We start from the raw sequence: 15,702 nt of genomic DNA, 5'->3' as shown, positions 1-15,702 counted from the left end.
TCAGTGAAAGTTTGATCAGAATCGAATGAAAATTAAAGAAGTTATGAAATTATTGTAAAGTTTCACTATCTTTTTAAACAGCCTATTGAACAGCAAATATGACTATGCAAATAGTGACTTGATTATGTCATCCGCTCGCAATGAAGGGGGGGGGGGTGTGGGGGCAGTTAATGATATTTCTAGTACCACTTCCGGGTTTCCTCAGCTGACAAACGTCTTAGCCCTCTGGTACAACACACACACACACACACACACACACACACACACACACGCACACACACACACACAAATTGAGCTTAACCACGTTTTTGTTTTCTTTCTTTCTTTCTTTCTTTCTGGTGCCACTGCCGGGGTTTAAAAGAAAAAAGTGTGTATATGTCGGGGGGGGGGGGCAAGTATAGTTAGACCCTATGTATTATATAAAGTGGGGGCCCCAGCCTCCCTCCCCACCCCCCCCCCCCAGTTCCGCCGGCCCTGTAAACTCTGCTTGGAACCTTGACTATGTACAATCCCTGATATAAACCTTTTAAACATGAATATACCATATAGGCCCTATGCTTACGACATGCATTTGCTTAGGTGAATAATATGCATATTTTCAGAGTTTCTGCAATAGAAGGGTCCTAATCGGCTCCCTCGCACAATCTTAATCCTCCAAGTCCCCCAGAAGCGGATCTAGAGGGGGGTTGGGGAGGGGGGGGGGTTGCAACCCCCCCCCCAAAAAAAAAAAAAAAAAATCCGGGGACCATTCTTTTTTAAATCTTATCTTTTTTTTAAAAACTTGTAATTTTTAATTTGGCAATGACCTCTATACCAAAAATAGTGGTGTTTTAGATGCAAGAAAACGCCATTTTCACACACAGATTTTCAAAAATTCTCCCTACTGTGGGAGGGGGGACACCCCACTCCCACACCCTCCCCCCTTTATAAAAAGCTAGATCCGCCCCTGTCCCCCCTCCCTCCGCCCCCGAGTGTTACTGTAACTCACCTCCCTGGTATTACTCACAATCACGTCGTGATGATGATGGAAGATCATTATCATTATCGCTCATTGTTATAATTATCATCATCATTATCATCATCATCATCATCATCATCATCATCATCATCATCATCATCATCATCGTGCGTCATGGGGCTCAAGTTGTCTAACCTCCGCGTGGTGAGCCCTTATGGTACCTAACTGCTCCAATAGTCCTCTAAAATTGACCCATGCAGGCGAATGACTCCTGCTACTACCGATATCATTTATCTTAGTATCATCATCATTTTGGTAAGCAGTAGAAACAACATCAGCTGGCGAAAGAATTACTTTTTAGAAAAACTGGTCGACAGTTAATTTTCTGCCCACCAGCAGGTACCCAGGGGCTGATCCAGGAATTCGGTAAAGGGGAGGTGCCTTAACAAAATTACAGGTGGTGCTAGTGCTCCCCCCCCCCCATTTTTTCTTTTTATTTCTTTTGTTTAGAAAATAAATAAAGAGGGGCGTGCGCCCGGTGCGCCCCCCTCTCTACTGGATCCGCCACTGGGTACCATATAGCACAGCACATCAACAGGGTGTCGAGGGAGCGAGGAGAGATGATTGAGCTCATCAACGAGAATCGCAGGGACCAGTCCATCCTGGGGACGTAAAATGTAGGATCACTCATCTCTCTGCGTACGTAGGATGGATGCACGTACGCGCGCTGCTTCTAGGCGCTGTGTACTGTGTGTAGCGTCAGTCCGAGTGGTAGTGTAGTATGTGTGTCAGCTAACATTAGTGTATCCAGAGGAAGTTGTTCTGCTAGCACTTGTGCAAAAATGGCCTTGAGTAGAGAAGTTCTCATGAAAAACGTAGGTGGATTACCACCAATGCCTCCAAGGGGAGTACCTGGTGGCAGGTGAGTAAATATTGTGCTCTAAAAAGATACGGCACTATCGCATTTACTTGAGATGAGGGCAATTGTAATCTGCCTGGCCCCACGTACTAGTGACTGTGTATGTGACGGGATGACATTGGTGCCAGTTAACTCTTTATCATTTATCTAACTTCAACCATACACAGCCCAGTCGCTGTATTGTTCGCACAGCGTCTGATCGGGCTATTCAGTATTAGTTATCATGTGTCATGCCTCATGGATGGTGTAAACCCCCTGTACGGCCTATGTCACATTATTCTGAGACAGTAACATACAGTGAGTAGGTCAGTAAAGTTTAAAAGCATTCTGGGGTGTTTTGTTTTTTTGTTGTTTTTTTAAGTCGATTTAACTTTTATAGATTTTTGTTACCCTGCTTGACATTTAATTTTAATGAATGAAGTTGTAGAAAAAATGCCAATGTAGAGAAAATTGCTGTGTTGAGTTTGATGTAAAAATTGTATGACAAGTCAAATGTATGATTGTTTTTCTTTCAAAGACCATGATCAGTAGCTACTACATTTATTGTAGAAGCATGACCTTTGCCCACAAAGATTTACTCGCCAGTCCAATGCCGAACACCGCTTTTGAGAGTCAATCACCACATAAAATATGCAAGCTACATGTGACATGCCAGTAATGGAATTGCGAGAAACAGTTTCATTGCACTGTGTGGCATTTGGCGATTTATTGATCGCTTTGGGTTAGTTTGTGTGTTTGAACAGAATTAATACGAACTTGGCATGCCATCGACTGAGTCGGGCGTGCGAATGTGGCACATAAAGAGTTAAAGGGATGGTACAGTGCAGGTTCGGTTGAGGTGGGGCTTCGGGTTTCCAGTGTTTTTTGATGATGATTTTTTTTTTTTAGATATTGAGAAACCTGAAAGTGAGAGAATATTAAGCAGAGGGATGAGGGCTCAGCAGCTGTGAATTTTCTTCAGTTTGTTTTATTTCATCGGAGACAATTCATTCATTAACCAAATTTTCATTTGTTACAGGGAGACAAATTGAAAAAAATATTAATTGTCAGCTGAATGAGAAACCTCTTATGAAAATTGACAAAACATATAATTCTTAGAGGAATTCAATGTTTATACGATGAAAATTGGATTTAAAATGGCTGAGATATCCAAAACAAAGTGATCCTAATAAAAGGTGGGACCCATCTTTTTAGGATCACTTAATCTTTGTTTTACTTTGTTTTTGGACATCTCAGCCATTTCAAAACCCATTTTCACCAAATAAACTTTAAATTCCCCTTGAATTGTATGCTCAGTAACATTTCATAAAGTGGTTTAGAGTATCTTGCAAGTTGTCAAGAGCTGAATCCTCATCCTCAACTAATACTATATCATCCCTTTAAACTCCTTAAATCATCTAATAATTTGATTTTTCAATCAAGTGTTAGATCATTTAAGTACCCACGTAGCTTAGGTCTATTAGTAGAAGAATGTATTGTATTATCAGACACTTATTTTTTATTTTTTGCTGCTCTGAATGCCATACTCAGAGGATGAAATTCTGAGCAAAAATAACACTTTTAGTAAACTGTGGTACAGTGAATTGGGGAGATGCTTAATGAAAGTTTAGCCCCAAATCCAACTCATGTATATTCATAGGCTGGAAGATTACATAATACCTTCGGCTGATCAGATATTGGCAGGCAGTCAGATTTTGGACAGCTTACTCTACTGTATAACTGTTTATTATACTGTTGCATGTTGTGACTTATATTTTGTCATTTCAGACCTGCAAGAGGTGGTGGTAAACCGCATGGATTTGGAAGGAAGCGTGATTTCAGCCCGCTGCCATGGAGCGACTATTTTGACTCTTTTGGAGATGTTGCTGTCGGGGACAATGATGATAATATATCCTTTCTGTGGCATTTTGTATGATGACATATCATTGTCTAATTTGGCATTTGTGGAGCTGTAATTTGTGTTGTGTGCACATGTGTATGATGTAAAAATTGAAGGAGTATGAATGAGAGGAAGAAAGAAAAGTGATGCTCAGAAAGAAGCAAACAAGCATTTGGACCAGTATGGTCCATAATTCTTATCATTGTCTTAAAACCCTTGACCGCAATATGTGTATTCACATCTTCAGAGTGTACACCAAGGGCAGTGAAGGTCCCGTGACATTCTTCCTACACGGAGGAGGACACTCGGCTCTGTCTTGGGCTCTTCTGACAGTAAGTGCTTCACAATTTTTCAGTGATCAAGACTAGAGGGAAACATAGTACTTGTATTACAGGGAAGTGAGTTAATGAAAAACAAAAATGAGAGAAAAAAAATCTAAGCAGAACAGACATATAATATCCCTTTCCTCCCAAATATGCAGTCTGGTAAATAAGGTAAAACTAAATATGCATGCAATGTAAATGTTTGTATAGCAAATATAACTTTTCATTAGTCTGGTAAACAAGGTAAAACTAAGAATGCATGCAATTTAAAATTTTGTATAGCAAATATAACCTTTCATCTCAGTATTATACAGACTATACAGTAAGACACTGTAAAATGTGATTTACCTGGAATGCCTGCGTGAAACTGACATTCAGCATCACATGTCCAGGGAAAGTCAAATATTTGTACATGGCACGGCTTCCCTGAAATCTTTGCAATTAACCTCATGTGAGAAATATGACATGCTGGGGACATGTAACCAGAGCTGCCAAGTCTCCCTGATTCTGTAAGAGTCTCCCTGAAAATGTCCAAATCTGTTCATGTCTGAATAAGAGAATATTAAAATCTTCCTGATTTGGGAATTATTTTTGCCCATTGAAATGCATATGTAACAAACAGATATCTCCCTGATTGCTGTTTGGAATCTCCCTGATTTGGATGTGGGAATATTGGCAGACCTGTGTAACTTGCAAATTAGACAGCAGCATGTGAAGCATTTCTGTATTCAATATGCCCTTCTTCGTTTGACCAGCAAAACTTGACGGGAATGGTCAAGTGCAGAGTGGCAGCGCTGGACATGAGGGGCCATGGGGACACACGCACCACCGATGTTGAGGACCTTTCTGCTGACACTCTAGCCAAGTATGTGTGTGTGATATATCACCTACCCTGGAGCATTTAAATTTGATATTTGAATTTAGTATCAAAATTGATTTTGCCGAGATATGATTTACCACGATAGAGATTCAAGGCTTCTGAGTCAAATTAAATGTGGTGACCCATAAAAGCCTAAATATGAAATGCATGAGGGATGAGCATTATAGGCATTGCCACTATTGACCAGTCAAAACTAAGATTAATTAGTGTAACTTGTTGGCATACTTTATTTAGATTCTCCCCTTTTGAATATTTAAAAAAAGATTAAACTATGATACCTTTATGCTTGTTTGAAACAAAATGATAAACAGCGAGTGGTTAGGTGCATGCCCTTGCCTGTGGTGACCCTGACCTGGCTTAGTTGTCTTATTTTTCAGAAAGAGTACTTCGGTGTCACTGCATATCAGTCAACCTGACCATTGGTAAAAAAGAAACACGAGCTTACCATCCAGTGGCTGAAAGAAATTGTCACATAAACCTTTCATCTACTTCATGATAAACAGGCCTTCTGGAGAAAAAAAAAAAAGTATCACTGTGACGCTTCAGTATTTGTATTATTTTATAGGACCTTGTCGTAGGTTTTTTCTGCCAGTGATGTATGGATTGAGGCAAGGAGGTTATCAATAAAGTTAGGTTCAGTCTTTATTTATTGTGTTTCTTTCATGCAGTGATATTGGTGCTGTGATTTCAACCATGTATGGAGATGATCACGCCCCACCCATTATCCTCGTGGGTCACAGTATGGGAGGGGCCATCGCCATTCATGCCGCGGTCAAACAGCTTGTGCCCTCCCTCATCGGTCTGGTGGTCATTGATGTTGTTGAAGGTAAGTTGTTGACTTTAACTTCACAATAATGGTGCAGGGACATACAAATTAGGAACCATGTGCAGTTCTTTTTAATTGTGAAAGATTACATCTGAGCTGTATTTGTGTAGATGTCTGTTATGTTGTTTTGATTGTCACCAAATATTTCTCATATTGTTTGCCATATATCATTTAATGACTTGAAGAATGAGATATACACTTGTATGATCCTCTGCTTATGATTTACAAATAAAGTGAAACGTAAGTGATACATCGTAAAGTGAATTTGTATTGCAGGTACGGCAATGGATGCGCTGCAGTCTATGCAAAGCTTTCTGCGAGGAAGACCAAAGACGTTCAGATCTCTGGAGTATGCCATAGAGTGGGCGTAAGTAAATACACAATTTACCATGTGATTTCAAGTGAACAATAAATGGATATCATAATTATGATTCATAGTGTACCTGTAACCTGTGAGAGACTCAACACTTCTAAACATTTTGTGATCCCTTTTCTGCTATGTTTCAGACCAGCCAAATGTTTTCCATGATTTTATTGCTCTTTGAATCATAGTTTTGCAGTGAGCTGACGTGCAAGGAACAATGGCGATGTGTCAAAAATTGTGATATTTTGTGAATATGCCTTAAAAAAGATTATGAGACCAATCAAACCCTCACCTATTACCATCATATCAGTGGTAGTATAGGATGTACAAATTCAAATTTGAGCTTTTATTTTCTTCATCAAATGAAGCTGTTCTAATGAATTTATTCATATTTTCTTGCTCTTTTTATTTCCTTTTTATGTATTGTTGTTTGTTTGTTTGTTGTTTTTTTTGGAGGGGGGGGGGGGGGGGGAGGGGAGTAATGACTTGATATCTTAAAGCTCTGTGATTGCTGCCACCAAACTAAATTGTCCTTGAATGTCACCCAGCCTACATACAATCTGATGAGAATATTTTCTGGATGCTCAATTGTTAAAGCTAATAATAATAGTGTTATTACTTTACCCTATTAGTTGCCATTTTAATTCCTGATAGTGTAACTATTCATGTTTTTTTTTCCTACTTAGAGTCAAGACAGGTCAAATTCGGAACATAGAATCAGCCAGAGTATCCATGATTGGACAGGTGAAACCGTGAGTGTTTCTGTTGATTTGAGGAACTGTAGTTACCTAGTGTAAGTGGACATGTTGACACACTCTCAACCCTGAAGTTCCCGGTATGAATCTGTAAGCACCACAGATACACACATGTACAACTGTCAGGTGGAGCATTTAATCTGTAATGCCTATTTCTTCAGAGAGAACTTAAAGCTGGCAGTCCAATGATTGCTTGTTTGTTTACATTAAGTTCTTCCCTTGTGGTGAGCAGAGCACATCAAACTCAAATTTTGAAACTCAACTGAAAAACACATTAGCAGAGGAGGGTAGTTGCAGCCTTTCAGTTGGTCAGCTGCTGTATGTCTGGTGTTTTCTTTCAAGCCATCTCTTCAAAGATGCATTTTTTTTTTTCAATACAACTGCTCCTCTTTGTGGGGTTTAGCAAGTGAGAAGCCATTATTGTTCTTTCACTTGATATTACAGTTGCAGAATGTTGCATTTATCCATCAATCTTTGTGAAAGTGTTGACTTCTTTTTGACTGCAAAAATGTGTCGAAACTATAAAAAAAAGAGTTTGTGAGTGATATTAGGCAGAGTCACAAATGCATCATTTGATAGATCAGCAACATCAGTGAAATCAATTTCACTGATATGTCAGTGACAAGTGTCACTGAAATATGATATTTACTGTACAAAGGAATAATCAGTACTGCAGATGTGCAGACTATCATACATTGCGAAGTTATGCGACATTCATGGTCATGAGCTGTACTTGCACAATTTTAATCACCCAGTTGTGATCATTGCACTTAAAGGCCCAGTTTACCATTGGGAGCACTGATTTAAAAAATGTTGAAGATATCACATTTGATGCATAGGTGTAGGTCAGTTGTATTGCAAAACATCCTACCATATAAAAAAAAATCGCAATAAAACCTGAAATATAAGGAGATATAACTATTTTTCTCAATAAACCGTAGCTGAAAACGGTTTAGTCTGGAAACATTTTTATTAAAACTATTGTTCACATTTTGTATATTTAACAATATTTGACATTGATTATACTGAATTAATCTTTTACATTGGTTGTTTTTTCCCATAATTCACATTTTAGAACTATTTTGAAGGACTAATGCTGGGTTTTTATTTCATCCGCAAATGGTAAATTATGCCTTTAATAGTGGAATACAGGTTAAAAGGTTTGGATGCTGTCCTGAGGTGGCCCATGTAAAGTACCCCCAGCCAATATGTTTTATTTTAATTCTCGTTGCAGATGCTCAGAACTGGGAGAGACTCTGTCCGGTCTCTCCTCCAACAGTTCTAACCCACCCATCCCTAGCGTCTCTACGGAAGACGTCATTGCAGAGGAGGAAGAATCCACAGAGAATTCCTCTCCGAGGACAGGGGCAGCATCGGAATCATTATCTCCAACTTCTCCCACGGTGAGGATGCTGTGCCATTCACATTCCATCCGATGCTTTCCAAATCCACACTAATTCTGATCATGCCATATCAGTGCATTGCATTCCATCCCATTCCTTATAACACTGCTCTCTATTCCTTTGTATTTTTTTTTTTCATCTCATTTCATCCCAATAAAGTCTATGCAATTTCATATCAAACTGTAACACCTTTTGAAAAAAAAAGTATTTATTTAAATTTATTTTACTTATTTTTTTTTGGTAATCTAATTTCATACCACTGCAAACCTGCTTTGTTCTGTGCCGTTCTCGGTCATACCTTAGCCTCAACATACAAGAAGATTTCACACCATTCTGTATCATGCATTCATTCCTTTCTATTCCAGTCTGTTCTCTTCTCTGAAATTCTAAGTCCATTTCACCAAAAAATGTGAACAGCATTGACAGAGAAGTTGATATGGGATGACCCTTTGCTTTTTGTACTTTACATTTGGCATTAATTTGGATGTTTATCAGTGATATTTTTTTATACATAAGAAGTTTGAAATGCATACATGTACTGTAAATGTCAATATTTTTGCATGATTAATTCTTTGCTCTGAGTGGCTCTAAAACATATTTGCGGGTTTTTTAATTTGTGCTGCACAATTGTTAACCCATTCAAGATATGCAGATGATATTGTGAAGATGTTATATGCAAAAATTAATGTACCATGAAAATTTCTGTGTTTACAATATTCTTGAAAAACTGCATCACAGGAAGTTTGGAGGGACTCATAAATGCTGAAATGGCCATTTCTATTTTCAAATTAGATGAAGCATGAAAGCAATCACTCTTATAAATACAGATATATGTGTTCAATGAAAGTGATATCCTGCAGGTTTTGTTTATTTCACAAGCAGAACATCAAATACTCATGTATTGTGTGATTAAGATATGCAGAGCTACTAAGTTATTCAGTGCAGGGAGATTTGCATTGTAAGCAGCTTTTTTCTTCTGTTTTATAATGTTGTGATGCAAGAGTTCTGATTTCCTCTGCTGAAACTTTTCGCAGGATCAGGGGACTCCCCACACGTGGAGAATAGACCTCTCAAAGACAGAGTGCCACTGGGAAGGTGAGCTGCACTCTTCAGATTATCATTTGTCTCACGATGGTGTGCTTATTTCCAACCATCAACTGTTTGTGGTAGATTGTTGCTCTTTATTTTTGTCTGTATTGTCTCAAAAATTACTCGAACGTTACTTTGATCTGATCTTGTCGTTACAATGCCTGAAAAAGTTTGAGTTATGCCAAATATAATGCAAGAGCTTGTAATAATGTTTATTTTTGCCTGTTGGCTTTTCATTAATGTTATTACAACCAAAGAGTAAGAATCAGATTGATATTATAGATTTTTTTTTTCAATGCTTAAAGATTGTATTTTCAGCCTGAAAGACATCATGATAATTCAGATGATAATGATGTTGATGCTACTGACGTTGCTAATAACAGTGATAATTATGATGATAGTTCTTTGATGATGATAACAATTTCGGATATCCACCCCATTTACCTCATACATTATCCTTTACAACATGCTATAATATTGTAGATAATTGCCTGTAATTCTCAACTGGAGAAGGACCCTTTTATTTACTTTTCTTTTCTCAGGATGGTTCAAAGGAATGTCCAACCTCTTCTTGTCCTGTAATGTGCCCAAAATGCTCCTATTGGCTGGTAAGTGTCAGCTATAGCTTTAGCACTGCTAGTAGATTTTGTTGTTCAAAGTGGACATCAAGGGCTGTTTCCTCTTCATTAATAGATGTTCCCATTTATCCTGCCAAACTGTGGTTCCGCTCTTCCGAAATGGAAACTGCGTTTAGTATTGTTGTGGAAGACCAGCAAATTAGTGCAATCAGCCATCAAATCTTGGAGGAATTTTGCTCCAGAAATAATCATCTTTTCATCATTAAATTGGCACCTCTTGAGTTATGCTGCATATATACTAATGATATTAGAGAAAGATGAAATGGAGCTCATTCAGTTAATTAAATCTGCTCAAAAATGGAAATTCGAAACAATTTGCCAGTTAGAGAGAGAGAAGCAGTACCTACAATATACATGAATTGTTAATGTAAGAATCAATTGAGAAAATCTTGTAACCAAAACAAAACATTGATACGCACTGTATATGAAACTAATAATGTTGAAATGAAAAGGCAGTGCTTATTTTAATTCATGCTACATTTCGTTTATGCTTGATAAGTTGTACTATTAACCCGTTGAGGACGAGTCCCGAGTATACTCGGGCAAGCGTCTATGGCAAATGCATGTTGTAGAAAAATCAACGGGTTAATTACCAATATACTAACACGAGATGAAGAGAGAATGCCATTGTGGGGGACTTTGTGTTGACAGTCGAAATTCAGAACTTCCAATATCAGCGGTCTTATTTCATTTATAGTTTCACTCCAAGCTTTTGTTTATGTTTCTAAAAGTAAAGTTCTTTGATCAATCCCTTCAAATGTTCTGATTATTTATTGTCAATCTCATTTGCCGAGGACAGCATTGATCTACCAGTCACATTTTTGAATTGTGTTTATCATGAGTCTAATCAGGCAGGTTTTAATAAGATGTTGAATTAACTGATACTAATTTTTGGGCGTTCTGTTGCAAGTTATAACAAGTCAATTTCATGCTTACGTTGTGAATCTCAGGAGTGGACAGGCTCGACCGTGATTTGACAATCGGTCAGATGCAGGGCAAGTTCCAGATGCAAGTTCTTCCCCAATGTGGTCACGCTGTACACGAGGACCAGCCTCAAAAGGTGGGTCTATAGGATTCTATCTTACGTCTTGAGCTCTGATGGATTGTGGTTGTTCTGTCAATAGTAAATGACCGTCATATAGAATGAGGATGATTCACTCTGCATGTAAAATCTTAGTTTTTTCTCTCATATCTCCCTGTCTTCCCAGGTTGCCGACGCATTAGCTACCTTCATGACAAGACACAGATTTGCCGAAGCCATTGGTGGATTTGAGAAGTATGTTTCATTCCTTGAATTTCACACACTGAGTAGTGAATAAATTTGATGCACTCTAAATATTCTTCAAGAAAAGATCAAAGGATACTCTATGCTGTCAATTAGGAGTCCTAAGTTACTTTTTTCTTACTTGATGATCCACTTTTCAAAATTTTGTCGGTGTCTGTCATAAGCATTAGTGCCCTGGGGGGTGTTTCATCAACGTTTGTCAGCGCTGACAACTTGAATCACCATAGTAACAGTCAGTGACCAGAGCATCTCAGCCAATCAAAACCAAGGAATTTGCTGAAATTGTCAGTGCTGACAGTTGTCAGCGCTGACAAACGTTGATGAAACACCCCCCAGAATTAAGCCAATATTTCACACAATGTGAAATCACAAACCATAGTCTCATATCACAAAAATATTCTAAACGCTCTGATGCAAAGCATCTCAAATGTCAGAGATGTAAAACATTATCCAGATTTATTGGTCCTAAAAGTGCTCTGTCTACAGTTGACTCCCATTTTGATGAAGGGACCCGCAGTTTTCTTTTCGTTATATCGAAATTTTGTTATAACTGAACAAATAAACAATAAAAAACATAGAGATGATTATTTTTTTGTAAATGGAGTTTCGTTATGACCTTGTTCATTATTGTTGATACCCACATAAAGGAGACCACTCATATGGTAACCCACCCCTAATCTCTCTCTCTCCCCCCTCTTACGTCTTTCCCCAGACCCTTTCCCAGCTGCTAGTGCAATCTGAAGTGTCTCTTGGAATTTTGCATCTCCACGTCCCAAGTAGTCTTGGTTCAGACACGAATTGAAGAGACAGGTGATGGAGGACAGCAAGCGGTTGATCATGATGCACCTGGTCCAAGTTTGCCCGGACCAGTCCTTTGTGTGTGTCTACTGTGGCTGTAAAGAAGGCTAGAAGCATGCCACCGCTGTACTTCTGGAACCCACATCAGGGCTAACGGCACAGGGTTTTAGAGTCTCTTTCTTCAGAGACCAAGTTGCTGATTGAGAGCTTTGCTTTTGCACAAGGCCACTCTGTTCGTATTACGTGACCTTGTGATCTTGCTCTCCGTAGATAGGTGCATGTCTTTCTACTGTATTCGAGTGGGATCTTTGGTGATTAGTAGGAAAGCTGGGTCACGTGGCCCATAAATTTGCAGTGGGCAGCGTTTTGAGTGAAATCGGTAATGGTCAATATGGGACTGCGACAGTTTGATCAGACGACCTTTGCATGCATTACATGGAAAACTGTGTACAGACATCTCGCTTGTGGGTGTGTTGTTGTTTTGTGTGTGCATACACTACCACAGTTGATCATGTGTATTCTTTACTTCCTCACAATTGCGATGTCTACTTTTGTATGAGTGTTTGGAAAGAGAACAGTAATGACAGAAGAGGAGAGGCATATCGTCGCTGGGGTGATAAGACCTCGTATCTACAAAATGTCAAATGTTCAGGAGAGCCAAAAAACATGGCGGCCAAAGCACTGTGGCGAATGGGACAGCCTTTCTTTTGAAATGCCGTGGTGGCTTCATTTTTGGAGTAAGACACTTGGGATTTGGACAGGACATCACTTAACCCATTATTTGACCATTAATCCAAAAAAGTCATTTTCACCAAAATTGCAGATACAAGGTCTTACTCTTATCACCCCAACAACGATATGCCCTGTGTGTGGTATACTTCATGTCTTTTTTTTCCTTTCAATTATTCTGCATAGGGTGCACAGGGTGCTTTGTTTTGATGTCTTGAGGACATAACAAGACAGTGTGTAAGTCGATGTATTATTGAAATGCCGATGTAATGAAAACTTCTGCCAAACACTTTGGAATAATTCCATTATCTTGGAAGACATATGCTGCACTCCTAAAAGTGTGTATTATGTTTGGGAAGATTAAACCATGAGGATCTATAGAGTGTACACAGTACTGAAGGAAAGAATGTGAATTACAAATTACTTGTAGTACGGATGTTCAGACATGGTGGATCCTTTTGCAAGAACTCTTCATTGTATCACTGTATAAATGTGTGTGGTGCTGTCTAAAAATAGTGCAGAATTATTAGCTGCCAGGATCGGAGTTACTGCAACTTGTCAGTCCCTTGTGTTTATGTTGTGTGTAGCAAACTTTTTGAAGAAAAAAAAAGACATTTTTGTTTCTTGGGCTTTTGCAGAAGAAAAAGAATAGGTACAGCCCTGTAGGTACATATAGGTACAAGATTATCTCTACATAATCAGTTGATTGGACAACTTCTTGTGCATGAAAGTGCATGAAACCTCAGTGGAAGGTATTGTCAAATATCTAGATATTTAAGTAAAACATTCAGTATATTTTCATTAAACATGAGACTTACAGGTGTCAGAGTTTTGACCTAAATATACAAGATCTTGAAATTCTTCCCTTCACTGCCAAACAACAAGGGGCATTTTTAATGTTCAGTCTGCAAAATTATTCTCTATCAAAGGGTGCGTTTGAGCGCTCTCCTAAAGCGAACTGTACTGTACCGTACCCGCGCCAGAGGAGCACTTGAACGCTCCTAAAGCGTACCGTACCGTACCGTACTGAGCCAAAAGTGGACCTCTTCCTGATGTGCTCCAAAAGCGTACCAAAAGCTCGCTGTAAAGAATGCATGTATCATGCGCATACGTCTTCTTTGTTCGGGACAGCTGTAAGTAGTTCAAGCGCCAGGTGAATGACATTCTTGCTACAAAAATGTGTGACCTTTTCTAATAATAACTCCTAAGGTACACTTTCTCAACAGAGTGCTCGAACGCTCCATATCTGGCACAGTTCGGAACGGTATGCTTTGGTTCACTTTAGAGCGCTCGAACACACCCATGGTAAATGTAGTACAGGGGAAACTCGGTATAACGAACACTGCTATAACGAGATATCGGTTATAACGAGGAAATTTTCCCGGTCCCAAATTTCCTTCCACACAAGTCTATGTAAAATGCTACTCTTATAGCGAGATCGGCTATAATGAAATAACTGCTATAACGAGATAAATTTTGTGACTTCCAAACAAAGAAAAACATAGTCAATCAAACCTGCTATAGCGAGGTAAAGCAAAATGCCTTCGGTAAAGCTTTACTTCGCCTGTGCTATCATCTTCCGAGATTGTAAAGCTTGATGCGCCAAAAACTGTCTTGTACACACATAATCATTTTCTTCAGTGCACTCCAGCTAGCACTGCATGTTGTACGTGTAAGTGTGTGTGTGCGCGCACACTGATACATGCAGAAAATGTGGTGGGACGGCCATATGTATACATGACATTCATCATGACGTTTAGCAGGTGTGAGGCAATCTGATGCTGTGATTAGCCTTCTACGTAGGGAATTCCCCATCTTCACACACACGCAGTCATAATGTACATACAGAATGTGTCACATACACACACAGCATTGTGCAGACCATATTCAAGCTTTCCACACAACACACACCCATACGATAGCCACATCAATCCACAGACGATCTTGATACAATCGCAAGCTATATAAATTTACAAATTCAAACATCTACAATTAATAAGAAACACATTCTTGATATTGGATTTCCTTGGCGAAAAGCATCTTCTTACCCATAAAGGTGAGTAATTCCCTCACACACAATATCAAGTTATCAGTATTGATTGAAATATGATGGGTAGTCCCACATTTGCAAATTAATGTCTTTATGTTATGCCTTCTTTTATGCCTACTGATATAACGAGATATCGGCTATAACGAGGAAAATGACTCGGTCCCGACCATCTCGTTATATCGAGTTTCCACTGTAGTCTCATAATGTCAGTTGAAAATGTACTGCACACATTAAAGTAAGGTGAATTAACGAGGCAACATTTCTCAACCGGTCACGCACACAGTTTTTCACAAAGATCAATTCACAATTAATAGCGATGTTCATGTTCAACAGCCACAGGCATGATTTTATTCCATAAAGCTCTGAGATATACTAGTTTTCACATCGTGAAATCAAACAAACACACAGTACACAAACCTCCAGGGAACATGAGCCAGTCTGGAGTATGCCAGAGCCCTGTGAGGGGTACATGTACTCCTGGTCCACCTGCTGTACTTGCAGAAAATGACAGTCTTCTGCTCATGTTAATAGCATTGTAATGCAAAGAATACAGTCGGGTACAAGGTGAAAACACTTCTTCCTCATCATTAGACACCTTGCAAATAAGTCCTGTGACACTTTCTCAATCCAAAGTTAATTGCATATCACAATTTTCTGGGGCAAAATTACCTCAAAATTGACTTATCCTTGTCAATGTCAGTAATATTTGAAGGCACAAAGTGGATGCTCTCACAATATTGATGGTTGCTTTGGTTCAGTATTTTACTCAACATGTCTGTCAACGTTCACATAAATATGCCTGCTGA

The 15,702-nt window shown here is 38.9% G+C and overlaps 1 protein-coding gene across 1 annotated transcript; it reads left to right on the top strand.

Moving 5' to 3' along the window:
• Nucleotides 1–1,746: 1,746 nt before the first annotated feature.
• Nucleotides 1,747–13,729, top strand: LOC139718336 (protein phosphatase methylesterase 1-like). Its single transcript, XM_071629814.1, has 13 exons — nucleotides 1,747–1,880; nucleotides 3,645–3,776; nucleotides 4,004–4,088; nucleotides 4,835–4,944; nucleotides 5,628–5,785; nucleotides 6,062–6,152; nucleotides 6,836–6,901; nucleotides 8,139–8,307; nucleotides 9,342–9,402; nucleotides 9,939–10,004; nucleotides 10,985–11,094; nucleotides 11,243–11,310; nucleotides 12,032–13,729. The coding sequence occupies exons 1-13, from the start codon at nucleotides 1,801–1,803 to the stop codon at nucleotides 12,048–12,050; spliced, it is 1,215 nt and encodes a 404-aa protein (XP_071485915.1). The 5' UTR covers nucleotides 1,747–1,800; the 3' UTR covers nucleotides 12,051–13,729.
• Nucleotides 13,730–15,702: the final 1,973 nt, after the last annotated feature.

The sequence above is a fragment of the Diadema antillarum genome, unplaced genomic scaffold (genome assembly GCF_040938485.1).
Source record: "Diadema antillarum isolate AM-2024a unplaced genomic scaffold, OU_Dant_1.0 scf00000093, whole genome shotgun sequence".
Lineage (NCBI taxonomy): Eukaryota > Metazoa > Echinodermata > Echinoidea > Diadematoida > Diadematidae > Diadema > Diadema antillarum.
The sequence above is the reverse complement of the archived record's forward strand: the minus strand, read 5'-3'. Positions and strand labels throughout refer to the sequence as shown.

Coding starts and splice junctions, on each gene's coding strand:
- LOC139718336 (XM_071629814.1), top strand. CDS start 1,801: ATGGCCTTGAGTAGAGAAGTTCTCATGAAAAACGTAGGTGGATTACCA. Junction 6,153..6,835: donor GAGTATGCCATAGAGTGGGC/GTAAGTAAATAC, acceptor TTTCCTACTTAG/AGTCAAGACAGGTCAAATTC. Junction 10,005..10,984: donor CAAAATGCTCCTATTGGCTG/GTAAGTGTCAGC, acceptor TGTGAATCTCAG/GAGTGGACAGGCTCGACCGT.